The 25,862-nt window shown below is 39.8% G+C and overlaps 4 protein-coding genes across 6 annotated transcripts; 3 read left to right on the top strand and 1 right to left on the bottom strand.

Annotated features, from left to right (window-relative positions):
- Positions 1-399: 399 nt before the first annotated feature.
- Positions 400-7,535, top strand: mmp20b (matrix metallopeptidase 20b (enamelysin)). Its single transcript, XM_086080428.1, has 10 exons — positions 400-524; positions 1,555-1,796; positions 2,087-2,235; positions 3,955-4,083; positions 4,181-4,342; positions 4,421-4,523; positions 4,597-4,730; positions 4,806-4,962; positions 6,217-6,320; positions 6,691-7,535. Exons 1-10 carry the CDS (start codon positions 465-467, stop codon positions 6,789-6,791), a joined length of 1,341 nt encoding a protein of 446 aa, XP_085936554.1. The 5' UTR covers positions 400-464; the 3' UTR covers positions 6,792-7,535.
- A 265-nt stretch (positions 7,536-7,800) lies between these two features.
- mmp30 (matrix metallopeptidase 30) lies at positions 7,801-12,249 on the top strand. The gene is made up of 11 exons (XM_086080429.1): positions 7,801-7,970; positions 8,937-9,053; positions 9,160-9,287; positions 9,395-9,543; positions 9,611-9,736; positions 9,834-9,995; positions 10,168-10,351; positions 11,036-11,166; positions 11,237-11,402; positions 11,864-11,967; positions 12,077-12,249. Exons 1-11 carry the CDS (start codon positions 7,854-7,856, stop codon positions 12,178-12,180), a joined length of 1,488 nt encoding a protein of 495 aa, XP_085936555.1. The 5' UTR covers positions 7,801-7,853; the 3' UTR covers positions 12,181-12,249.
- Positions 12,250-13,420: 1,171 nt separating this feature from the next.
- tbrg1 (transforming growth factor beta regulator 1) lies at positions 13,421-19,717 on the top strand. 2 transcript variants are annotated; one of them, XM_086080423.1, is made up of 15 exons: positions 13,421-13,699; positions 13,801-13,958; positions 14,453-14,510; positions 14,604-14,686; positions 14,846-14,882; positions 15,132-15,194; positions 15,531-15,782; positions 16,074-16,144; positions 16,667-16,899; positions 16,967-17,103; positions 17,174-17,320; positions 17,404-17,501; positions 18,273-18,383; positions 18,471-18,610; positions 19,357-19,717. In XM_086080423.1, the coding sequence occupies exons 2-15, from the start codon at positions 13,840-13,842 to the stop codon at positions 19,434-19,436; spliced, it is 1,629 nt and encodes a 542-aa protein (XP_085936549.1). In that variant the 5' UTR covers positions 13,421-13,699; positions 13,801-13,839; the 3' UTR covers positions 19,437-19,717. The 2 variants fall into 2 exon arrangements, with proteins under 2 accessions (XP_085936549.1, XP_085936550.1); XM_086080424.1 differs by lacking the exon at positions 15,132-15,194.
- On the bottom strand, positions 19,591-25,180 carry siae (sialic acid acetylesterase). 2 transcript variants are annotated; one of them, XM_086080425.1, is made up of 10 exons: positions 24,967-25,180; positions 23,092-23,256; positions 22,539-22,693; positions 22,309-22,447; positions 22,068-22,233; positions 21,902-21,987; positions 21,680-21,813; positions 20,672-20,826; positions 20,217-20,403; positions 19,591-20,074 (listed from the first exon to the last, which is right to left on the bottom strand). In XM_086080425.1, the coding sequence occupies exons 1-10, from the start codon at positions 25,079-25,081 to the stop codon at positions 19,784-19,786; spliced, it is 1,593 nt and encodes a 530-aa protein (XP_085936551.1). In that variant the 5' UTR covers positions 25,082-25,180; the 3' UTR covers positions 19,591-19,783. The 2 variants fall into 2 exon arrangements, with proteins under 2 accessions (XP_085936551.1, XP_085936553.1); XM_086080427.1 differs by having other exon boundaries at positions 23,092-23,281; positions 24,967-25,135.
- Positions 25,181-25,862: the final 682 nt, after the last annotated feature.

The following is a 25,862-nucleotide window of genomic DNA, read 5'->3' as shown; positions in this document are numbered from 1 at the left end:
TAAATATGTACTAAATATGTACTAAATATGTAATAAATATGTAATAAATATGTAATAAATATGTAATAAACATGTAATAAATGTGTAATAAACATGTATTCATTGCTCGTTCAGATAAATGGTAAAATACTGAGAATCACATCCTCTTTAAGGTCAGAATTAGTCATAAGGTGCATATTTACATCCCTGACCTTTTACATCAGAAGTTTTTGTATTGACAGCTAGTAACTGACATGATGTACTGATATGGTTTCAATGTCATGCCTCTGCTCTTCTTGGCTTCTCGCCCCTCCAACTCCTCCCTTGTTGCAAGTACAATCTGAGGCTGGTCGAGTCAGGGAAGAGTTTAAAAGCCTCATTAAGCACAAGTGCCATCTCTGTGTGCGCCAATGATCGCCATGGTGCTCTCCATCTGGTTCTGGCTCTCATTCATAGCCGCCTCGGGCCTGACAGCACCCACGTCCATGCCGCAGGGAGCCGCCTCTCCTTCCTCTACTGCACACGCTGACTTGAAAACGGCCACAGTAAGTAGAGTAAAGATGCATGTGACAAGACGGCATGGGATTTAGACTGAAATGGCATTTGTTGTTTGTTGTTGTTTTTGTGAAATATGTTGCAAAACAAGGGACACAGGAGAGGTATGTAAATACAGTTCTAATTATTTTTGCATACTTTGGCTCATGCGGTGCATCAACACATGTCAACAGACAATATAAAAATACCTACATATTTTTTATCTTATCTTATGAGTCGCCGACATTAGGTGTGAAACTCTTCTTTGGTTTGTTTCTGCATGACTTAATGCCACTTATTGCCAACACACACAACAGGAGTTGCAATTACTTACTACTCATGATGCACAAACTGTTAAATTATTTACATTCCATTTAATATTTTGTTTATGTTTTTATGAAGTGCAATATTGAGTGCTATACACTAAAGAGAGAATTGTTGAACCAATTTAAAAAAAAAATGCTTCCGTTGGTAACACACGATTTAATTAAGTTAATCCAAAGTGAATATATTAAGTTTAGATAATTATGAGTGAGTTCATTAAATTTAACATATTCACTTTGGATTACCTTTGGATTAATTTAATTTAAGTGAATATATTAAATGTTTTGAACTTAATATATTCACTTTGGATTCATTTAATTCAAATGTGTGTTGCCAATTGAAGCTTGTTTTTTTTTAACAATTCAATTTGTAATCTTAAATTGGTTCAACAATTCTCTTTTTAGAGTGTAGTTTGCCTATTGAAAAAGAAAATAATCCAAACCTTTTTGTTTTTTTTGGGGGGTGGGGGGGGGGGCAGAATATTGGCATTTCCATTCATTTCAGTCAGGTAAGACGATTTGAGATATGGCTCTTTTGAGTAACAAGTATGGTCACGGAATGAATTCAACTCGTAACTCAAGGTACCAATGTACTTCAGTAGCATTTTTAATTGGGAGTAAGCATTATTCTCAATATTAATGCATTTTTCTTTTATACAGCTGCCGTACCTAATGAAACGTCTGTACAACATGACATTACGCTTATACGCACATTTAGGAATACCTGAAACGCTACTACCAGCTCCAAGAGGGGCCTCTGGGACGCTGGAAGCAGAATGACCTGCTGTTCGCGTCCAAGCTGAAAGACATGCAGATGTTCTTTGGTCTCAACGCAACAGGAAGGTTGGATAAGGACACTCAACGGGTCATGAGGACGCCTCGTTGCGGCGTTCCAGATTCCGAAGATTACAGCAGTCGCATCCAAGTGGTGCGTTGGAACAAGAAAGTCATCACGTACGGGTGAGAAATGAGAAAATAGACAATAATTTCACATTTTATTGGATTAATGCCTTGATAAAACTCATACACTATATTATGACAGTCCTGTAATAAAGAGCCACTTTGCAGTAAAAGCTCCTCATAATAATAGCCACTTGAGATGATTTTTTTCAAATATAAATTAAGCTTGACTGAGTCCAATTGAAATAAAAAGCATCCATCTTCAAACACCAAAAAGTGGATTTTACAATCCGCATGAGAGGACGATTCATGACAAAGCTGACGTTTTTGAAGAATTTGTCACGCTTCAGCATTGGCAGGTACACCAGAGACATGCCTCGCAGCGCCGTCGATTCCCTGCTCGAGTCCGCTCTCAGCGTTTGGGCCGGAGCCAGCGGTCGGACATTTCTCCGCTCGCACTCCCGTAACGCGGACATCATGGTCGAGTTTGTCACCCACGGTGGGTTTTCTTTCAGCATTCAAGCACAAATAACACTTTTGAGTTCACTGACTGGACTTTAGACGAGACAAACTGAAAACAGTGATTGCCTCTTCAGTTGAAAAGAGTATTATTACCTCTGCCAGGCATGGAAAAGTGCGAGCGATTTCCATCAAATTTTTTGGAGTGTTGACACATAACAGGCAAGAAGCCAGTACATTGATTTTTCCTGTCATCATTTGATGAAACTACTCCCCTGGCCACAGAAGTGTCAGTCAGGGGTGTCGGAAAACTTCCATGAACAGCATCATAGAAAGTATATTTGCAACTTAAAGGTGTCATATTATTCAACATACTCAAATAGCTCTCAAATGTGTAAAAGACATGTCTGTGACATGCAATCGTCAAAATTGACTTTGGATCTAATATTTTTGCTGTCCCTAAATCAGCCATAAAACGCTCTGTTCAAAGCAGCCAGTTTTAGGGGTGTGTCGCTTTTTATGTAAATAGCTGCACCAGGCCACGCCTAGGCCTTACCCTTCTCTCTCGAAGGGGCAGCGATTTCGGTCGTTGTGAATGGAAACGACTGGCCATGGGAGCAGAAGAAAAGAAAAATACAGACATGTCTTTTACACATTTGAGAACTATTTTAATGTGTGGAAAAGTGGCATAACGTTTTACCATAAGAAAAAGTAGCATAATGTTACGACAGAGACGATGTTGTAGCGTTAGTTTTCTAATTGTTTAGACAATGGTTATTTTTCCATAACCGGCAAATCTCCTGCGAACGTTATTTTGCCGTGAATGTCTCTGATTTGCCGTGAATGCTTGTAGACATTTACAAGCGGTTACGAATAACACAAATGTACACATTTAGGCCACTGCGCGGTCGCAACGTGCAAGCCGTCTCGTCGAGACCACTTAGCCGGCCGGTTAGCATCACAAAATCATGTCAACTCGGCGGCGAGTTGCCAGTCACGGCAAATGAACCACCGCGGATTGAATCTTGACAAAACAATACGCAACCGCTTCATATTATCCAACCACCGTCTGCTTTATCATATCTGACCTCTTGTAACCAAACAACCTCCACACGACAAATGCAGCTCCCACTTAAGGCGCTAAAAATACACCAGTAATATGGTAGAAGGTGCACATCTCGTATTAGAAAGGATAGGAAGGAAGGCTAAATCAAAAATGTTAAACTTACATCACACTGTTGGGACCGATCCGTTATGTTTAAATGTGTTGCAAATCCAGCTCTGAACAGGCTTTCACGAACAAATCTGTCCTTTGAGAAATGATGTCGGTAAACGTCCTTCGAAAATAAAATGAATCCACTGTCTTCTCAAAGACTTGGGACGGAGGAAACAACCACTTTTTTTTTCCCTCTCCACGGAGCATTTGCAAGCAGTGGGAGAAAAAGACAGGAGCGGCCAGCTTCTCGGATTTCAGTGGGCGTGACAAACCTTTACCAGAGGTGGTGCCACTAACACGAGGGGGCTCGGTCGAGAGCACTTCCGTGTCTTTTTGACGTCACTAAGTCACGGAAGATTCATTTGCCCGTTTGAAGCACATATTTTAGAAAGGAGGACTGACTTTTTTTTTATACCTGGTTGGATTGCAGACAGGCCGGGGATGCATATTATTGATAGGAAACCCCACTCAAGTGCATTTTCATACTATGGGACCTAAATGACCAAATGAAGTATTTTTTATTGTATATCTTTTCTCATAAAGAACACGGTGATTCATCTCCATTTGATGGACTTGGTGGCTCGTTGGCCCATGCCTTTGGTCCAGGACAGGGCGTCGCGGGAGAAATACACTTTGATGATGATGAACGCTGGGCAGCAACAGGAACATCTGGTTTGTCTTCTCTTCGAATCCTGAAGCCTGAAAGGAAAGGCGATGGCTGCGTTTATTTGAAAACACAACAATCGGTTTCTTGTTCTTCTTTGTGCAGGGTTGAATTTATTCGTGGTTGCTGCGCATGAATTTGGCCACGCGTTGGGGCTAAAGCACTCAAGGAATCCTGCATCGCTAATGCACCCCACTTATAAGGTCCATCACTCAGGGGCCAACCTCCTATCCAGAGAGGACATCACCAATATCAACACACTTTACCGTAAACTCGTTTATTAATTTCATAAACATGTAAAATCATCCATCCTGGTTCTAAAACGAGTGTTCATCCATGTGTCAGGTCCAAGACTGTTCGCTCGAATCGTGCGAAGCAGATGTACTTTTGATGTGACATTTGATGCCGTCTCCACACTCGGGGATGCCACCATCTTTTTCAAAGACAGGTGCGTTAACTTGATGATAGTTTTGGTTACTTTTAACAGTGAGCTTTAAACTGAGCACATTGTTCCCGTCCAGATATCTTTGGATGAAACACAATAAGGCGTATGATGTCAAAGAGGGTCCAATCACCAACTTCATGCCTAAGATAGAAACCCGCATCGATGCTGCCTTCTGGGTACCGCGAAGGTCTACTGCTTATCTCATTCATGGTAACTCACTTTTACTATCCTGTAAAAGGAAACGGTTTCATTTTCAGATTGATTTCATCCAATATGTTGTGACAGAATCAATGTTTTGGACGGTGAAAGGCTCCGTTGTGAAAGGAAAACCCAGAGCTCTGTGCCACTTTGGCTTTCCTGCGTGGGTGCAGGACGTCGATGCCGCTGTGCACATCGCCAAAACAGGACGCACCCTCTTCTTCATGCATGACATTTATTGGAGGTAAAACATACGCATTCAACTACATATTTTGTTCCTTTTAGGTTGATTTAGATTATGTGTACAGAAGAGGATTAGGGCAGTGAAGAGGAAAAAAAGGTTGGCAGGATTTTTTTTTTTTTTTAACTTTAAAGTGAACTTTTTGACTTTATTCTCAGTATTCTGACTTTTCTGACTTTCCCCCACACTCTATAAGCAGTTGGGTAAAAAATAACCCAACTATGGGTCAAAAATGGACCGGTCCTCTACTTGGGTCAATTTGACACAACTCATAAATATTGGTCAAATTCTTTAATTGGGTAAACAAAAATTGGGTCATTTTGTATATAAATACCCAGAAAGTTGTGTCAAATTGACCCATAAATTGGGTTTTTAGAGTGCACAACTCATAGCTCTACGTCACAAAATTCTGAGATTTAAGTGATAATGTGAGAATTCTGAGATTAAAGTCAGAATTCTGAGATTAAAGACAGAATTCTGAGATTAAAGTCAGAATTCTGAGATTAAAGTCAGAATTCTCACATTTAAAGTCAAAAGTCTGAACTTAAAATCAGAATTCTGACATTAAAGTCAGAATTCTTACTTTTAAAGTCAAAATTCTGAGATTAAAGTGATAATGTGAGAATTCTCACTTTAAAGTCAGAATTCTGAGATTAAAGTCTGAATTGTCACTGTAGTCAAAATTCTGAAAATAAAGTGAGAATCCTGCCAAATCCTCTTCTGTAGATGTGTGTTGTGAATAGACAAACAGTAATTTGTCGAATTTAAAATGCATTTTTCTGCAGACATGTATTTGGGGGAAGGCAAACAAGTTGATGAAAATAAAAGGTTAGGGCTAACCCTAACCCTGAAAATAAAACAGAACAGAAATAAATTAAGTGAACTGACAAGAACTAAGGCAGCCTGTGCGAAGCCTTGTTGACCCTCAGAACAATAATTAAGACTTGTGAACAATTCATTTTTGGTAGCCGTCAGCCCTGTACTGGATGACATTTATTTTCGTTTGCACAGCGGGACTATGAACTATGAGCATTTTAGTCGTAGTTTGTGAACAGCCACACTCCAGATTGGATTGCCATGTTTTCATTTGTTAGTAATGAAATTGCCTTAATAATAAGGAATAAGGCTGTAACATGACAAAACAAAACAAAAAGTCAATTGCTGTGAATTCTTTTCGGATGCACTGAATGGCATAAAATAAATGCAGCCTCAAAGGTCTCTGCTTGGTCGTAACTTGTTCTCACTTATTTTTTATAGCTTTAATGAAAACAGAAGAGTAATGGACTTTGGCTACCCAAAGTACATCAGCGAGGACTTTCCTGGTCTCAACTCAACAATAAATGCAGCCGTTCACAAAGAAGGTAAACCAGTGTAGTGAATCTCGTGATTGTCACCAGCAGTAAAGAAAAAAAAACTGTTGACGTAACTTTGGCGGTTCTACTGGAGTTGGCCTCAACTTCAAAAGTGCAGTTCACGTAACACATTTGGAATCACTTGAATCGTCCAATGAACAAACTGTATACTACACACACCCTGGATGACAAACTAGGAGCTGGCTTTGCAGTTTAATTTACTTCGTGATTAGTTTATTTGAAAGAAAAATATGCAATGACTGGCTTTGGCAAGGCACATCCATCATCATCATCTGCTAAAAAAATCACATTAAAAAAAACATCACATAAGTAATGTTGTCATTTTAAAGATTAGATTTTTTTTTCTTCTCCATCCTAGGTTTTATCTACTTCTTTGTTGGACCACAAGTCTACAAGTATGACTACGCCCACAAGCAGGTTGCTGGAGTTGAGAGGGCAAATTCCTGGCTTGGGTGTTGATCTTTAGCAATGACCTGGACTTCCTCACCCGACTATGGAGATACACTCTGTGCTTCTTTACCTGCAAGTTGTAGTTAATAATAAAAAAAAAAGTGGTTATTTAAACCTTGTTCAGATTTAAAAAGGGAGTAATCAGATACAGATTCTTGATTGGAGCTTCTAAACTGCCCAACATCACTTTTCACATAGATGCTGTTTAGGACTGAAGAACATGGCTGAATATATTTAGCTGGTACGGTAATAGGCAGTATGCAAGAGTCTCTCGAGCCTTAACCAGCATGACATGGCAGAATGTTTATAAAGCGAAGCCATGTACTGCAGTTGGATCTTAATTACAACTTAGAGCGAGCGGTGTTGCAATTCAGGCTGACTGAGTTGGCATGTCTGCCGGTATGTTGCTTTTCTTTCGTGTCATCCCAAGATGCTGTGACATGGTGGAACTTTTCCAGGTTGTCGACGGAGCTTTGGCATCAAAGAGGCGTTCGCTCCATCCAATAAAGTGGCTGTGCTTAAATAAGGGACAATAGGAAGAATTGAAAAAAAGCCTGAAACATTTTTATTTCTGCGAACCTCATTCGTATATTGCAGTCTGGATTTATATTTGGCGTCAAATACATTAAGCATTCACTTTGCCAATATCTAACCTCCAGACTTCAGCAGTCCAGATAACGCAATGTAATGCTGGACTCTACTCCTATGTAGCAATGCAGCTGGACTATGTTTCTTCTTTATCAAAGGTTATCATAAAGGTGAAGATAACTCTGTAAACAATAAAAAATATAGCAGTGGCCTTTGTGACAAATTTACTAACTTGCCAATTTTTCCAAACATTTCTCACTCTCACTCATTCTCGCTCACAGCAAGATTTCACCATATGTTTATTACTGATTCGATTCAACTGATGTGATGAAGTGCGTGGTCTGTCCCATATTGGTCAACTAATATTGATTCTGCGTTACTGAGTAATCAGATGGGGCCCCAACACAACTATTGAACTATGGGTTTGTCCTAATAGTATTGACAACAACACTACAGAAAATACTCTGGGAGAAAAGGAGAACCATGATGCTGCGATCAGCTTTATGGATGTTGTTGCTTGTTGTGGGTTTTTTGGCAGTGAGCCATGCGGCACCGACAATTGCCCCGACCATTTCACCAGAAGAAAACGACCTGGCTGAGGTAAAATGCAATCATGCAGACATAAACTACTCAAACTAGTAGCTACTAGATATAAGCAGATGAAGTGTTTAAGGTTTAAGTACAATGGAACCTCTCATTTCGAACAATTGTTTACACTTCTTCCTGAATTTGGTCAGAGGTGGCAAATCCAAGTTCAGAAAGTAAAAACCCTGCCACAGTTTGGCTCTAGCTCCAGGTGCTAGCTAGTGTTAGATTATTAAAATTGTTTTTCTGTTTCAATTCATATTTTTTAAATTGGTTTTGATATTAGTTAAAGTTGTGTATTGAGGAGACCAACAGTTCATTCACTTGGGAGTTAATCTATAGTCTTTGTTCTTTTCCCTCAATTGAAGTAAGGTAAAATGAGAGGTGTCTGACCAAAAGGCCGTCTGCCGTGAATCCCTGGTGCCAGGAGGCGCTGGGGGCCAATTGTTTACCCACATCTATTGTGGGCTAAAGGAAGATAACCTAATTGTATTTCACTCTGCTGACAGGACGAATGGGGGATGTCTAGACTCGAAGACTCTTGTCGTTGCAGAATGAATGGGGGGATGCGACATATGGTGCTTGGGAGGGAACTGTTTTTGTATAAATGAGTGAGTGTATTTTGAGAATGTTACACTTTTGGACCAGAGCTGTTTGAGCCAGGTCCTAAGATGTCTTTCAGACTCTGAAATAAAGCTGGCAAACTTCTCCACGAGACTTCAACTTTGAGTTTTATTTGAACACGAAGAAATCAAAGAAATGATTTCCAACACTAGCAAGCTTCCTAGCTAGCTCCCCCCGGTGCTCATTTACCTAGGGAGCTCGCAAGCTAGCACAAGAGGCGAAAGCCAAACTGTGGCAGGGTTTTTTCTTTCTGGACCTGGATTTGCCACCTCTGAGTTTGGCCTTTCTCATGTAATATATCTTGCAAAAGCAAATGTCAATACTCAAATGCCTTAAATGTGTCTTTCTTTGTATTAGGACTATATCTCTAAATTTTACGATGATGTTGGGACCAGAAACTCCACAAGGAGAAGCCTTATTAGGCGCAACTTTAGCGAGCATCTGGAAACCATGCAGGCTTTCTTTGGATTGGAGGTAAAAACCGTAAAGGACATATGAAATGGTGAAAAATTGCTGTGTAAGGCGGAAAGCATTTAATAAATAAAACATTTTCCCATCACACGTGTGTATGGGCTAACAGGTGACGGGGCTCTTGAACCAGGAGACGGTGGAAGTCATGAAAGCTCCCAGGTGTGGTGTGTCGGACCTCAGCCGCTATGGGCATTTTGCTGGAAACCCCAAATGGAACAAGAGGCTAATAACTTACAGGTAAAGTTTGATGATAGCTAAAATTCTGACTCAAGATGCTTTTTTTACACCGAGCGCATGTTGTGCGCCATTGGCATTTCCCAACTATTTCCATGTGATTTGAATAGGATCACTCAGTACACTCCAAATCTGAGCCAGAGACAGGTGGATGAGACCATTGCGCAAGCCTTCCAGCTCTACAGCGACGTCATCCCACTAGACTTCAAACAGATCAACGGCGGCACTGCGGACATCATGATCCTCTTTAAGGGTGGATGTAAGTCCTCGTTGAAGAACTACACACATTTACAAGTATTTTTGTAATCTTCTCGGGTTCTCTCTAGATCACGGGGACTTTTATCCTTTTGATGGAGCGGGTGGAGTCTTGGCTCACGCAAACTCTCCTGGGAGACAGCAGGGAGGGGACACACACTTTGATGATGATGAACAATGGACACTAATGCAAAGAGGTATCGCCACAGCGTATTGAAGCGGACGGCAAAATCCAGTCATCGTGTGTTAAAAGGTAACTCGCTTTGCCTGACTTGTTGTCCTGGGTGAGTTCAGGTGTGAATCTGTTGCTGGTAGCCGCACATGAGTTCGGCCACGCTTTGGGGTTGGACCATTCCAGAGACAGGTCTGCACTGATGTTCCCTACTTACAAGTATGTCAACACACAGGGCTACAGATTGCCAGATGATGACAGGCGTGGGGTTCAAGCGCTTTATGGTGAGCTCAAGTTGATTAAATGTTACTTAATAATTAATGATTCAGTCCAATCACTGATACAGTATTGTGGTTTCCCTGGCCTTATATTTTATATTTAATGAGTTTGGTTCAGTACTGGAACTCCTTGTTCTATATGATGTACAGTATGTTTGCATTGCTCTCCATCTCTCAGGTAGCCGCACGCAAGAGCCAACCAAAGCCCCCAAACCAAATCCACCACCTCAACCAGAGCCAGAGGATCCAACAGAAGACCCAGAAGACCCTCTTTCAAACCCTCGTGATGAGCAGTGTAGCAGAGATTTGGTGTTTGATGCCGCCACATCCGTCAGGGGAGACTTATACTTCTTCAAAAACGGGTACTTTTCTTCCTTTCTTTCTTTCTTCTTTCTTTCTTCTTTTTTTCTTTTTGATCTTTTTTAATTTTTTCTTTTTGATCTTTTTTAATTTTTTCTTTCTTTCTTTCTTTCTTCTTTTTCTTTCTTTCTTTGATTTCTTCTTCTTTCTTTTTCTTCTTTTTCTTCTTTTTTTTCTTTTTCTTCTTTTTTTCTTTCTATCTTTCTTTTTTATTTTTCTTCTTTTTTCCTGTTTTCCTTTTTTCCTTTCTTTCTTTCTTTTTTCTTTCTTTCTTCTTTTTTTCTTTTTCTTTCTTTCTTTCTTTCTTCTTTTTTTCTTTTTCTTCTTTTTTTCTTTCTATCTTTCTTTTTTCTTTTTTCTTTTTCTTCTTTTTATCTTTCTTTCTTTCTTTGATTTCTTCTTCTTTTTTTCTTTCTTTCTTTTTTTCTTTTAAAGGGCAAGTCAACCCTACCCCAAATTTCTTAACAATAATATGTCATATGTGAGATCCCTAGTCAAACACTCTGATTAAGATTACATTTGTGCAATATGAGTTATGGCAAAATGGCCATCCTCTGAGATGCTTAATAACTCATGTTCCACAAATGTTTAGACTAGTGTAAGAAAGGTTCAAGGTTGACTTCCACTTTAAATTCTGTTTATAAAAGAGTGGCGTACTTCACCTTTATGTTTACACACCTCCCCAGATACTACTGGAGGAGGAGTTCAATGTTCCAAGGAATCCGTTTTACTAAAGTGAGCACAAAATGGTCAGGGATCAACACTGTTGATGCTGCATATGAGGTCCCAAACAAAGATGCACTTTATCTCTTTGAAGGTAAAGGGGATGCATGTGGGGTTACGTCGTATGTGAATCAACATTACATCTACCGCCGCTTTCTTTCCAGGTAATCAGTTTTGGGGCATAAGGGCCTATGCAAAGACCCTTCTACCAGGCTATCCAAAGTCGCTGAGCAGCCTGGGCCTGCCCTCAACTGTCAGTAAGGTAGACGCAGCCGTCTATGTGGCAACGACCGGAAAAACACTGCTTTTTGTGAACAGACAGTATTGGAGGTGAGTGCAAATTGCTCAACACAATCTTTTGCTGTACAACTCTGGATTTTTTTTTTTTTTTTCATCCACATGGAAAATATGGGAATGCATTTATCCAGTCCAGTGGTCAAACTTTCATAAGAAATAAAAGTCAGAGTGAAACAATTGCTTTCAAGAAGCCTCTATTGTTAAACTTCACACCCCTGAGACATGAGACATGCGACATTGGAGAAAGCCAACGAGAGACAGAGAAGTCTAGGCACATTACATACACTGGGCCTAAACCACACAAATACAATAGAAAAGAGAAATATTTTACAAATAAACAATTTTGTTTCCTCAGCTCTGTCCAAGACCTTATGAAAGTAGATGACCACAAAGTGCTTGTGCTATTAGGTTGCAACATCTTCATAGTTTTGATGCGAGCGGGTTGGATTTTTGTTTAAAAGGCATTCTAATACTGTCCCTCTGCTCTCCCGCAGCTATGATGAGGCCAGAAACCAAATGGATTTTGGATACCCACGATCTATTGCGGGAGACTTTCGTGGCATTGGGTCCAAAGTTGATGCAGTTTTTGAGAATTATGGTGAGAAACACAATTTCATGCCTTCTGTTAAAACGTGATTAGTGTTTTTTGTTTAAGAGTAGTGTAGGCCAAATATAAGTTGCATAAAATGGATTTTTGTCTCTCTTAGGGTACCTTTATTTCTCAGCCGGCCCAAAACAGATGGAATACTACCTGCCATATCGGAGAGTGATTCGAGTGCTGTTAAACTACGGCTGGCTCAATTGTTACTAAGAGTGATAGCACAGTACATACTTTTCTCTTGTCCTGAGGAAATTGCGCAATAAACAATCTATTTCTTGATGACTGCTTCTGCTTCTTTATTTTGCAAAAGGGAACAGCAGCACAATACTGGCGTTACAAGTTCTGAAATCAAGTGTAGTTATTTTGTGACTGGATGCAAGATTTTATGAAATCCAACCTTTTCCAGTATTCTGTATTTTTTGAATTAGCAACTTGGTGCTGGTTTTAGTTTGAGCAAAGCAAGGAGGAAGCAGATTAACAAATATGCAAGTGACAAGTGACGAAACATTAACATCTCTTTCAACAAATATAGTCTCTGTCTGTCTGATACAATACAAAAAATATACTCAAAAGGTACACCACAACCAATCAATCAACAGATGTCAACATGCTATTTTTATGCCCCAGCTGTAACAAATCCCTGTAATCTGCATTGTCCGCTACACATGAAGAAGACCACAAAAGGACCACATAAGATGACATATTGTGTAACAATGAATGCGCAAAAAAAATGTGTACTTGGAAAACGTGTTTCAAATTGAACCCTTTTGTAATTTTATGTACTTACATTTTAAAAAGAAATACATGGCCAGTGCACATGCAACATGGAAACCATAATTTCCTACCGTACATGAAATCACTTCACATACTTGCGGTGGGTGATGGGTTCAGTAGTGAATGAGCCATAAGCGAAGGTCATTGTCTGTCAAGGAAGATAATATAACACAATACAATATAATATAATTACCTTTTTATTTATGGACATAGCCCTGGTAAAAAAAATCATTAAAGAAAAAAAATCACTTTTTTTGTTTTCATGGCAACAGGTGTATACACGTTTATTGTACCTTCTGAATACATCATTGACTAGGTGAGACAACAGTGACATTGAATGAAACAGATCTGATTTAAAATTTCTCTCAACAATTAATGTTGTTTTGTATTTTTATTGATTTATGTATTTATTTTGGTTTAATGATAATGAGGGTGTTGATGTAAAGGTAAATGGATTGACCGTGGATAGTTCTTTCTACGCATTTTAATTTTAAGACTTAATAACGTCTATTGATTTGAATTAATTGACTAATGTAAAGCTTGGTGTTGTTTTCTAAATTGATTCACATCTACCACCTAAAAACAAGTAAATGTAGTTCAATTTGTAACGCTGGAGACGGCGGTATTGCTTGTTACGTCTGTTAACACAGTTTAATTTAGGAGTAGAAGAAGAGTGGAGGCGGAAACGTCGGGAATTTTCTTTGCAACTACAGTAATTCATTAATAGAAAAAATAAGGGATATGAGCAACACATTACACCGAGTAATACTATAGTGTTTTCTCAGATATAGTGAGAGTTGCCACTCCGCTTGCAGATTTTTGTTAGACCAGTTTTTCCTGCAAGAGTTTGCTTGTTTCAGTTGCTTCCGGTAGCCTTTAGCTTATCTGTGTGTAAACAATGGACTGAACGCGCTCAAACGTGAACGCACAAACTGTTACTTCAGTTGTTAAATAGGTAAGTCTATTTTTCTGCCCGTATTTCGTCTAAAATGACGGTTTGTTATTTTCTCCGGTGATGTTCAGCTCAGGCTAATTTTCTGTGTGCTTTTATTGCAGTACTGTACAATGAAACGTGTTTCTTGACTTACTCACAAGATGGAGTCACTTAACACTTTTGAGTCAGAGATGGAGGCTGACGGACAGGGCAGCTATTCTCTATTTCCATCTCTGGATAGCATTGCTGGTCTATCTGGGACTGCTGACACACTGGAGAGGTGGGTTGTCATTGTGGCATGACACTCGCACCACTGCTTGTTGATATACACTCGACACCTGTACTGTAATGATGTTTAAACAAGGGAGTTGTCTTTAATTTCAGCCAGCGTTCAATAATAAAGACATTAATTGATAGTTTTATTCTACAAAGAAGAGATGTACCGACAATTATCCTAAATGGAACCGTAAAATTACAGTCATCCCATAACAGTACATCAAACTCAGAAACGCTTCATCATGATCGGTGTATGAGACGGGCAACATGTTAGAAACAACTCGCACAAAAATAAATATCTTAATAATATGTCAATTGAATCAACAAAGCTGTGGTATCTAAAGAGTTTTTAATATTTTGTATGGGAAACTTTTTCCTACTGTGTTTATAAATCAGGCCCGACTAAATTATAATGTTGAGAGGGAATGTATATATATTTATAATGTCCCTGCCTCTGAAAGAAATAATTGTAATCCCAACTGTTTTTACCTTTGGCAGTGAACCACCTAGTGAAATCGCAGAGAAGCCAAACCTCACCTGGCTTGATGCTGCTCAGGTTCTTGCTTTTCCATTTGAACATTTATATTGTTATTAACAGACAAAGGTTAACAATTGTTGCTTATTTCTTTATTTTGCACACTATATGTAGATTGTTTTGGAAGAAGCCGGACATCCCATGCACATAAAGGAGATCAAGCAGAGAATCATCGACCGGGGGCTTGTTCAGTCCAAGTATGGCCATTTACTACATTTTATTTTACCAGCATGCTCTTTTTTGTGGGTCTGCAACGGTTGCTTTTTCTCATTATTGCTGGATAAGAAGTAGTAAATTGATACATTTATTTACGATGAAGGCTGTTGTATTTTTTTCACACTTTGCTATGTTGGCAGTGCCAAGTCAAGTCTGGAAGCTGTCATGTATCGTGAGGTAAGCAGGACTTTACACTTGTAGCATATTCACCCTTTATGTTGATGCTGCACATTCTTCATTTTGAGTTAATTTAGTATTGCGTCCATCCTTTCACATCACCATAATCATCTGAACTGGGGCAGATATGAAAGTAGCGCCAACATTGTGTTGGGCTGCACAAGAACGTTATTACCGGTAGTAAAGTGAAGGCCCGATGTGTCTCCTCCAGCCTCGATGTGTCTGCCTCAGTTTCACGTTATGTTTCAGACACAAAAAGGCAGCAGGAGATTCAAGAGGATTGAAAACAGAAATGGAGTCTTTGCATTGCTGGTGAGTTGAACGGGGGCAGTAATGCAGTACTGACGCTGTGTTCAATTGTCATAGAATAACTATGTATAACTTATGTAATTATTAAATACTTTTAGTCACATTTTTGTGCTGTTGACGATCCCGTCAGTGCTTGTTTGTAGTGGGATTTTGTAAATGTTAAAGTATACTTGCAGCTATGATCCCCAGTCGAAACTATTTTGTGTCACATCCCTTTTGTGTTTGCACATTGCATCAGTTCTTATTTAACCATTTCCATGATAGTTTTTGTTTTTATCTGTCCTTTTGAGAGTGTTACCACCGCAAGAGTCTCCTGGTGTTCATTGTCTTCTGCCTCAGACAGATGCTGAGCGGCAGCAGGCTCTAAAGGCCTTCACCGCTCAGGCCTTCCTCGGCACACCGCAGCACAACACCGCCTCTGTTTCGGGACCCGGGGGTGCCGCCGCCGCTACCGCTGCCGCCGCATTACCGCCCCCTGCCATCTCCTCAGACAACAAAGCCAAGATGAGGAGAGGTGCGCGGAAAAAAATGAATGAAAAGTACCGGCTGAAATACCTTCGACTACGCAAAGCAGCACGTGCCATGATATTTGTGAGTGTGCAGTCTTCAAGAGAATTGCTTTTTTTATTTGACTTATACAAAACACAGTGGAACTTCTATGGTAGAACACAGTCTGCGTGGTCCATTGAAATAAATCCATCAGCATAAAAAAAACTTTATTGACACGATAGGCAATTAATTTTTTTTTTATTAACTGTCATATATATGCTAACCACCGTTCAAGGTTTAACCCAGAAAACTTGATAAGCCTGGTGGTCTGACAGACAGCAGCTCGGGTGGTGCGGATGCGAAACGTATGTGACATCCGTCCTTTTCTTACAGGAAAACGCAGCTTTGCATGATGAAGTTGCCCATTTAGAAGAGAAGTTTATAAGAGCAAAGGAAGAGCGGCAGTAAGTAAATACACAGAAATATCTATCTATCTATCTATTTAGCTGAATCTAGCTTGCTAGCTAATCTATCTATCTATCTATCGGATCTAGTTAGCTTGTTAGCATCTGTCTGTCTATCTGTCCGTCCGTCTGTCTATCAAATCTAGCTAGCTTACTAGCAGCTAGCTAGCTTGTTAGCATCTATCTATCTCTCTCTCTCTCTCTCTCTATCTAGCTTGCTAGCTAATCTAATCTATCTATCAGATCTAACTAGCTTGTTAGCACCTGTCTGTCCGTCCGTCTGCCTATCAAATCTAGCTATCTTACTAGCAGCTAGCTAATCTAATCCATCTATCGAATCTAGCTAGCTTGTTAGCATCTATCTATCTATCCATCCATCTAAAATATTATTTTATTTTGAAATGTATTATTGTTCAAATGATAATACTAGTATTTTAGCTATATCTGTATCTTAAAAACCTGTTAACATGGCATCCAAAGTGCAACTTCCAACTTTTCCAAACCTCTCTTCCTAACGTCCAGATTGTTGCTGTTGCACTACCAGTCTCTGTCAGAGGGTGACTTCCTGCCCACTCCCAGCTCGACCACTCACCCCCCTGTGCCGCCTCCCACGGCGAACTCCGTCCCTGTAGGACCACCCGGCCTGTGCGGGACGCACATCCTCACGTCTGCGTCGTCAGCAGTGGATGAGGGGCAGCTTAAAAAACCCAAGAAAGAACGCAAAGAGCGAGGCAGAGAGAACGGGAAGGATGAGCGTGAGTGCTCTGTTTAAACATTATTGTGTCAGAAAGTTGATATGATAAATACTTGTGTGATTCTTAGTTCCGAAGAAAATAACAAAAAAGAGAAAATTGGTTGATGGTTCGCGGAAGTTTGTGCAACCCATCCCGCTTGACTCCTGTGGTCGACCCGTCTTCCCCATCGTGCTTGGAGGCTTAACGTTGTACAGCTTGGGCGAGGTGAGAGAAGTCACACAAGACATTGCGCCGGCATGTCAGCAAAAGCAAACATTTGCCGACTTCTCCCCAGATCATTACAGACAGAATGTTTTTCCATGACGAATGTGCCATCTACCCGGTGGGCTTCTGCAGCACACGGGTCTTTGCAAGCATGAAAAACCCCGAGATGCAGTGCCTCTACACCTGCCAAATTAAAGATGGGGGAAGCGGACCGCAGGTAAACATAAAGCACACAAGCTTGCACTTATAAAACCAAGAATCCTTTTGAAATTCTAATGTTCTTTTCTTGTTTTGGCATAGTTTGAGATTGTACCTGAAGACGATCCCCAGAATGCCATCGTGGCCTCTTCTGCCCTGACGTGTCACTCCAACCTGCTCAAAGCCATCGCCTCAGTCAGGTACTAAACTGATCAATCATCAGAACCAACGACAAACAAAAAACCCAGCCCTAAATTACGGAGCTCAACTGTACGCTCAACACAAATGCAAATGGAGCGCGGCAACACTTTGCCTGTATGAGTTCCCGACGTGTTAAAGCTACCTGTTTTGCATATATATTAAGATTCACTGATTGTCACACCCACCTAAGTGGGGCGAAATTCGCTCTCCGCGTTTGACCCATCCCCTGAGGGAGTGGTGAGCAGCAACAGCAATCATATGGTGATCTAACCCCCCCAATTCCAACCCTTAATGCTGAGTGTCAAGCAGGGTGACAATGAGTCCCATTTTTATAGTCTTACATTGTTCCCAGAATGCATTGTCTGGTGCAGTTAATAAAGTTATAAGGACGTTACTCCTTGTTATATGAATTTGTGTTGTATGTAACACGTTTATGTTGGTCTATGATTATTATTATTATTTTTTTTTAAATCAAACCATAACTTTAGGTTGTGTGTAAAATAATGACATCCAGGACGATTCCGTGTACAAGTTGCATTGCTCATCTGAGGACTGCTTGTGAAGTTACAAATGTATATGTTTATTGTGGCCAGCTGATTAATTGGTCCGACATTTAAAACAAATTTACTTTACAAAATCATCTCGCGGGCCGGCTTAAACCCCAGCTTTAGATGCTCTGTGATGTCAAACCTTTTTTCTTTCTTCCTGTAATTTTTTGTTAAGCTCCAAATGGGCGCTGGTGGTTCTACTATCTCTTTTTTCCTTCTCAGTTCCAAGGCTGTTGCCCCACTCGTGCCATCAGGTGCAGACTTCTTTGGCTTCTCTCATCCCACCATCCAGAATCTCATCCAGAGTTGTCCCGGAGCGCGGAAGTGTAACAAGTATGTCACATTCATTTTTTTTTCTTCTTTTTTTGCTACTAATGTTTTATATTCTCTGACATATGGTTCATATCTCGTCAATGACAGCTACCGATGGATACGTTTCGAAGTGTGTCGCCCGGGCGATGGCCAGAATCCTCACAGCCTGTCGGAGGACGACGCCTCCATCAACTTTGAGGCCTATCAGCGACACCGGCGTTTTAGCGACAAGCCCGAGCAAATCTCAGGTTTGGTTGCAAATGCGGATTTTACAACAAAGGGCTTTTCTGATTCGGGATGACACGGTATTCAAAATATCACGGCATTAAAAGTGCCTCGATACCATTGTGGTCTTGTCACTGTATTGTTGTGCTTCAATTTCAGTTTTGGGTCAGCTATAGAGAACTGTAGCAGAACTTGAATTTTTGCACTCAATTAACGGCGTCGCTATATATAAGTAGGGGATATCCCATTTCTAATGATATAAATACAATAAATATAACAATGTCAAATTAGTGAAAAGACAATTCATAGCAGCAATAATAGGGTAGTTACTCGAATGTGCAGCCATATTGGAGGTATACAAATGTAAATATTGGATGGACTGAGATAAAAGTGCACAGTAATGTTATATGGGCAATATAATTAATTTTCTGGGGGTTTATGCTTTTCCCTGACTCAATTCCTCACACTCTAGGAAAAATCAAGCTGTTGTGTTGAACATGTATCTTAGTAGAAAATCAAAATGTTCATAACTACATAAGGCTGGTGTCGGGCGGAGTCCTTTTATTTCCCAAACTATCACTTTTCAGGTAACCCAAAAAAAAAGTTTGAGTTTAACAAAGATACATAAATACCGGGACAACAAAAATAAACATTAACTTGATCTGCGGCTTTATAATTTGTGCACTAATGATACAAGTAAAAAAAAAAAATGGAATTCAGTCGGGACCTCTCATACACTCTAAATATTTCATCATGTTGTCTCTTTTAGCACAGACCCTGCAGTGTTCTAGCGCCTCACACCTGACCACCACTTCCATGAAGCCGTCAACTTCCTACTTCAGCTCCTAAAGTTTGGGGGCCAAAAATGCCTCAGGTCATAACAGTTCACAAGATAACGACAACAAACAAAACTGCATGGTGAATTTCAATGAAACAATGTTAGAAAATGTCTCATGTCAAAACAGAATCTGAGTTTTACATCGTGATTGTCCGCTACTGGGGCTCAAAAATGTCTGTTTATTGTATTTTCAGAAATAGAAGCTAAACATATACTTATTTGTTCAAATTCTGTAAAGGTGATTTGTGTGGTGAAGTGTTCATTCAAATAAAAAAAAGTGTCATAATAGCAATTATTCATAGTGGTTTTCTAAAAACAACAAATCTTATACAAAGTATGGTACACCTCAGCAACTAATTTACAACAAAAAAAAATCTTTCCTGAAAGAATAGTCGTCAGTCGTGTCATTACCTTGATAGCGATTGAAAAAGAATGGGGGCGCAGGTAATGCCGTTTGTGCACCATAAACAGAGCATGCTTTGAAATTACATGGCCAGTCTTTCCACGCGTAGCGCAGCGCTGCGATTTGACTCGTGGGTTTGCAAGCAATGGCTGCTATCTGGATGGTGGCGGGAGCCCACTGGATGATGGGAGCTGCAACCCAGCAGGACTTGGGCCCACATGGGGCTTGTGACTTTGAGCAGCAGATCTTGAGAGGAAACAAATGTTAAAGAATTAAACAATTTACATACATTGTTTTGTTGCCAGATGGGATTCACTGGCTTTAGGCTGCTACAGGTTTTATAAGCAGCAAGGTCGGCGTACGCCTCCCCGACGTCAATGTGTATTACCTCAAAGATGTCTTTAGATGGCTTGACAGCGACAGCTTGGTCATATGTGATGTTGACATACATTGGAGTGGACAGGATTTGTTTCGGGAAAGGTCCAAGGAAGGCCACATCCTTCTCATTGTAGGCCACCGCTCGTGCTCCAAGTGTCAGTCTGTATGCCACATCCTGCTTGTCGCGAGGGTGGATGCTGCACACACACAAACCGTCTCATGTCACATCACACATGGAGGAGACACTCGTGAGTCCAGACAGAAGTTGGGAGTTAATAAGGAACTTCTTGGGCTATCGGTGTTTGTTTCTAAATATTCCATGTGAACCATACTAGAGTACATTACTTTTATAGTTCATATAGAGAGTTGTATAGTTCAATTGTGCATGTAGCTGTTTTATGTTTGGAAGTACAGTGAACATTTATATAGTCGCTTCAAAGTATACGTCTTAACGAGTTTTCTTACGTGCCGTACGGTGAGGTCTCATCCGGCAAATCCAAAGCCACAGCCATGAAGGTCCTCTGCAGACGGGAGTTGGGAACAAAGCCTTTGTCAGCCGTCTGGTGCCAGCGGATGTTTGGAAAGCCGTCATCCGTGGAGCCTTTTTTGTTGGTGGACAGCTGCATCAGGGAGAACTCAATTACCGTCTCAAAGGTGCATGAAAAGATCGTGACAAAGTTGTAGATGGCCCAAAAAATTGCGGACTGGTGAAAGGCTCCTATGTATTTATAAATAATAGGGCTGTAACTATTTATAATTGTTTGTTTATTAATTATTTAATAATTAATTATTATAATTGTATTATTATTTCAAATTGACAGTGCAAAAAATGCTTGTTTCATGATGGACCACAGAAATCTGAGAATATTTACTGTTGTGAGGCTGAAATTCTGAGGATTTGGACAATTTTAAATGTGTTTATTTAACCTTTAATTGGCCAGACAAAACTACGGAGCCCCTCTGGTGCGAGGGTATGAATTTTTTGTTGGTGTTGTTGCTAATCTGTACCCACAGTTTACTCATCAGTTCCCACAGTTTACTAATCTGTATTCACAGTTACTAATCTATATTCAGTTTACTAATCTGTTCCCACAGTTTACTAATCTGTACCCACAGTTTAGTAATCTGTACCTACAGTTCAGCACGTCAATAAGAAATTAAAAACACACGAAGAGGAAACGGTATCGCAAAACATTAAGAACAAATTCTTCTTTACAACTGTGGCTTGACGAGAGGCAACATCTATTTAGGGAATGGGAAAATGGGGATAGAACAATAAAACAGCAATTGTAAAAACAAAGACAAGCAAATTCACTATTTTAAAAAAACAATAGCATAACCATAAAACATTGAACGAGGTATCTAAACGATTTATAGATGATCAAAAATAATTATCAATTTGATCATTGATCAGTGCTCGATTAATCCTTCCACTTATAAAAATAATAATAATGCATTGCTCATAAAAAATACCTGAACAAATCCAAAGGGAAAGTCCGTAGCTGTCTGCCCACCTGAGCCCAGGTGAAATGCCGTCCTCCAATCATCAATCATGGCAGGGAAAGAACAGTTGTACTTGTTTTGATGATAATTAGTATTTCTTTCACCTCAAAAAACAAATAGTGAGACATCTCTATAAATACACTGAGCGTGTTTATGTAAATGGACTGAATATGTTCTGACTGTGCACGTTACCTTGGTACCAGAGGGCTCCTTTGAGTGTCATGTTGAGCAGTGGGTGGATCATTGCATTCCACAGGACAGAGTTGTCAGTTTGGGAACTGAGGACAACGATTTTTAGACCCCTTTAGACCCGTGGTCCCCAACCAGTTTCCGGTCCTCCAGACATCTCGCCACTTACTTCTCATTCTGGTCCAGTCCACATTGCTTAAGTGCTCTTGAAGATGACCAGGCTTCGACGGGCGTGCCCCCCCAACAGGACTCCACCAGTCCTATCGGGTACTTCAGGTTCTTGTACATGTAACGTCCGAAGAGCCAACACACCGCAGAGAACTCTGACAGACTACCTGGAAATACGTCACCTTCTCAAAAACTTTTTTTTTTCCTCTCCATAATGTGGACACAAAACAACACTTTCTTACCTGCTTTAGGCACAGACCATGGAAGCGTCACTCCAATCAGATCAGTCAGCTCGGTGTCACTCGTCTTCAAGGCGACCATAAAAGGCCTCACGTGAGGATACTTGGACGCGAGAGCGAGTTCCTCAGATGCATTGAAAATCTAATAGAAATAAAAATAAATGATTTTGATTTAATCAACAATACATTTTCTAAATCTGTCATCCAGACAGTCAGATCTGAATTTTCCTGACCTGAGATGTTTTAAAGTACATGTTGCTCTGGCCACTACAAATCCAAACGTCGCCGAACAGCACATCTGTGAGAGTGGCCGAACTGTTCTGAAGCACTGCGGTCAAGTTGTAGGGACCACCAGCCTCTACGGGGTCCAGGGTGACTCGCCAGATGCCTGCATAATGGCCCGTAAATGCTTAAACCTCAATCATTGCATGTGATATATTCCAGACCCACCTAGTATGGATGATGGGCTAACAAATGGCATCTAAGTGACAGATTTTAACAACTGGTAAAAAAATTCAGAAATTGTGAAATTCTCGTTCGTTTGTGTCTGTATGATGGGATTATACTGCCCCCGGTTGCCAAGGAAGGAGGCGCAAAAAAACAAACAAAAAAAAACTAGTACGCAGAGGATCTACTTTACTTTGTTGTCACCATTAGTTTCAAGTAACTTGCACACTCACGGTCAGGTCAATCAAATTTGACCTCTTTTTATTTATTTATTTTAAATCTCAGCCTTATGGATGCTTGTATAAAACCTCCCGCTGAACAGCAACAGGCTACATTTACCTTTCTCCACAGTGACTGGTGAGCTGTTGTATTTCATCGGTCCTGACAGGTAGACTGTGACCTGGGCACCCTCAGGGCTGCCATAACCCCACACAACCGCGCTCTCCGGAGACTTCTGCAGCACCATGTGGTTGCCATAGTAGGAGGCAAAGCCAAAACCCTTTTCTGGACATACAGGCACATAGGTTCTCTTGAGAAAAAAAAAGAAGCCTTACATGTTAATATTATACAACCTTTGCACGTAGGATATATTAAAAAATGACTCAACATAAGAATGTAAAGAGGGATTGTTCAAGTACAGTACAGTGGTCTGATAATGGTGTTAAAAAAGAGTATTATATATTAGATATAATATAACATAAAGAAAATAGTAGTGAACAGAATGTAAATGTTGCATCAGGACGTTATCTACTAAAATAATTTACCTTTGTTGTATAAACAATCAGTATTTCAGTTTATATTCTATTTCAGTTTCACTGCCAATGACGGCTATAAACGTCAAAAATTAATTTGAACTATTTCTATTAGTTTAACTTTTCTTCCCACTTTTGTTAACAAGAGTATGAAAAGCTAGACTTTTTTATGTTAATAATCTTTTATTTTTATTTAAGAAAAAAGTATTAAAAATTAGGGGCGTCTTTTTTTAAATTGTAATTAATCGTATGATTTCAATAGTTAACTCACGATTAATCACAAATTTTAGATCTGTTCTAAATGTACAATAATTTTATTCTAGGTTTTCATATTCTTTTTAACAAAAGTGAAAAAAAAAAGTTAAACTAATAGAAATTGTTCAAATGATTTTTTCTATAGCAGTGAATGAGTTAAAATTATAATTATGTCAAACTGCAGCTTTAGAGATGTAACGATAATGGTGACATTGCAACATCAAAATGATCACGATATCATTGTCACGTTACAATATTAAAAGCAGCACATCTCCGTAAAAAACACATACAAAAAAATGTACTTTTTGCCCGCCTCAGCCAAACAACGCATTGTGAACACCTCGTAAAATTTACAAATTCTTCTATGTTTTTATTAGTGTTACTACAGTATATACATATGTGGTATGGTCCTATCGTCCAAATTCTATCCATTGACTATGATCGCTTGCTTTACCCGAACCTCTCAGAGCAGCATCAGCACCAAGGCAGCTTTTTAATGTGCGGTCGATGATTGGTGGAATCTCTTCTAATCTATTTCCTGACTCTGCTACGCTACATTATTTGTACTTGAGTGATCATGATTATCCCTCTATCCAGCCATCCATTATCTATATTGCTTCTCCTCATTAGGGCTGTGGTGAGTGAGCTGGAGTGAATCTCATGTGACTGGGTGGAAGCCAAAATGCACTCTGGACTGAGAGGCTGAGCACATATAAACATACCACCGTTCAAACTGACATTTTCACCTACAGTGGATATGGATATACAAAAAAAAAAACCCACACACATCCTGTTCAAATGCCAGGTTGTTATACTATGACCAATGAGACTAGGATAAAAATATTTTTTTAAAAATTCTCCATAAACACAACCTATAACCGGCATTTATACAAAAATTATATAATATAAAAAATAGTTGTCATGCTCCCCTTTAGAAGTGATAGTTGAGAACACCTGTCATATGTCACGTCATAGGTGCGCGATTGGATATTAAAGATTTACCGAAAATGGCGCACAAGTAATGTGAGAATGTAGTGCACTGAATGCAGATGGCATTAGGCACCATGACGACAACCATGCACGAACGCACACACTGAGTGCGAATGCGGTCGTAAATTAACGTTGGCGCACTACGAGATGACTTTTAGCCCACAAATCTAGTTCGTAAAGCTCATTTTACTTCAACTACTTTGTTTGTTTTACTCACCGTAGTGCAGCAAGGAAGCAAAAACTAGAAGAATCAACACACAAACAAGTAAAACCGACGTGACAAGTAGGTAACCCCACAACACAAATGGCAGTTTAGAAAAATATTTTGCCATCCTTGCATGTTCTTAGTTCTAAATTCAACTGGTGGTCTGTGACATTCACCAACGATGACAGAGACCGAGTGCGCGCGTGTACTTCCTGTCCTTTACATGCATACACCTACAAGTACCTCCTCCAACACCGGATCAGTTTGCACAGACTGGGCGACCAGAGCATATCATATAAAAAACTAGAAAAATTCCCGCGGAAATTAAAATTAAGATATACTTCTGATTTCACCGAATACACTTTCATAATGTTGTACATACAGAGTGTATTCACAGTTGTTGAATATTGCTTATGTACGCGTTTATGTTTCTTTAGCTGCGCGTGAGTTTGTGCGCGCGCTCCAGGAGATGGGCGTGATGACGTCACAATGCGTGCGCGATCCCGGTATTTGTGTTTCTGTCGCTGAGGACAAACCGATTGAATGTTTTTATTTATTTATTAGTGTTACTTTTACATTTCTAAAGGAATAATGCAACAATACAAACGCGGTCTGAATGAACAATAGCAACAATATAATCATTGTTTTGATTTCAAAATGTAATGAATTCTGTCTACTATAACAATAGTCTGACTACTATAACAATTTGCCTGGTTTGTGTGCTAGTCACAGGCAACAGCAATACAATACAACGTTTTGTTTTCACCTCGTAAAGTAAGCATTTGCATTGCGGAAATATCAAATGCACGGATGTTTGGAATTGTGAATTGGTAAAAGGCTTTTAAAAAAAAATAATATATATATATAGGCCTATATACAGCATGCCAGATCTTATTCCTTGCTACACT

Source organism: Leptonotus elevatus, chromosome 7 (assembly GCF_054856555.1).
Source record: "Leptonotus elevatus isolate MCC_2025b chromosome 7, RoL_Lele_1.0, whole genome shotgun sequence".
In the NCBI taxonomy this organism is placed as follows: Eukaryota; Metazoa; Chordata; class Actinopteri; order Syngnathiformes; family Syngnathidae; genus Leptonotus; species Leptonotus elevatus.
The sequence above is the reverse complement of the archived record's forward strand: the minus strand, read 5'-3'. Positions and strand labels throughout refer to the sequence as shown.

Coding starts and splice junctions, on each gene's coding strand:
- tbrg1 (XM_086080423.1), top strand. CDS start 13,840: ATGGAGTCACTTAACACTTTTGAGTCAGAGATGGAGGCTGACGGACAG. Junction 16,900..16,966: donor AGAGAACGGGAAGGATGAGC/GTGAGTGCTCTG, acceptor TGTGATTCTTAG/TTCCGAAGAAAATAACAAAA. Junction 17,502..18,272: donor AAAGCCATCGCCTCAGTCAG/GTACTAAACTGA, acceptor TTTCCTTCTCAG/TTCCAAGGCTGTTGCCCCAC.
- siae (XM_086080425.1), bottom strand. CDS start 25,081: ATGGCAAAATATTTTTCTAAACTGCCATTTGTGTTGTGGGGTTACCTA. Junction 22,234..22,308: donor ATGGTCTGTGCCTAAAGCAG/GTAAGAAAGTGT, acceptor ACGTATTTCCAG/GTAGTCTGTCAGAGTTCTCT. Junction 21,988..22,067: donor GGACTGGACCAGAATGAGAA/GTAAGTGGCGAG, acceptor CGTTGTCCTCAG/TTCCCAAACTGACAACTCTG.
- mmp20b (XM_086080428.1), top strand. CDS start 465: ATGCCGCAGGGAGCCGCCTCTCCTTCCTCTACTGCACACGCTGACTTG. Junction 4,084..4,180: donor GGCAGCAACAGGAACATCTG/GTTTGTCTTCTC, acceptor TTCTTTGTGCAG/GGTTGAATTTATTCGTGGTT. Junction 4,524..4,596: donor ACCATCTTTTTCAAAGACAG/GTGCGTTAACTT, acceptor GTTCCCGTCCAG/ATATCTTTGGATGAAACACA.
- mmp30 (XM_086080429.1), top strand. CDS start 7,854: ATGATGCTGCGATCAGCTTTATGGATGTTGTTGCTTGTTGTGGGTTTT. Junction 9,996..10,167: donor TGGGGTTCAAGCGCTTTATG/GTGAGCTCAAGT, acceptor TCCATCTCTCAG/GTAGCCGCACGCAAGAGCCA. Junction 10,352..11,035: donor TTATACTTCTTCAAAAACGG/GTACTTTTCTTC, acceptor ACACCTCCCCAG/ATACTACTGGAGGAGGAGTT.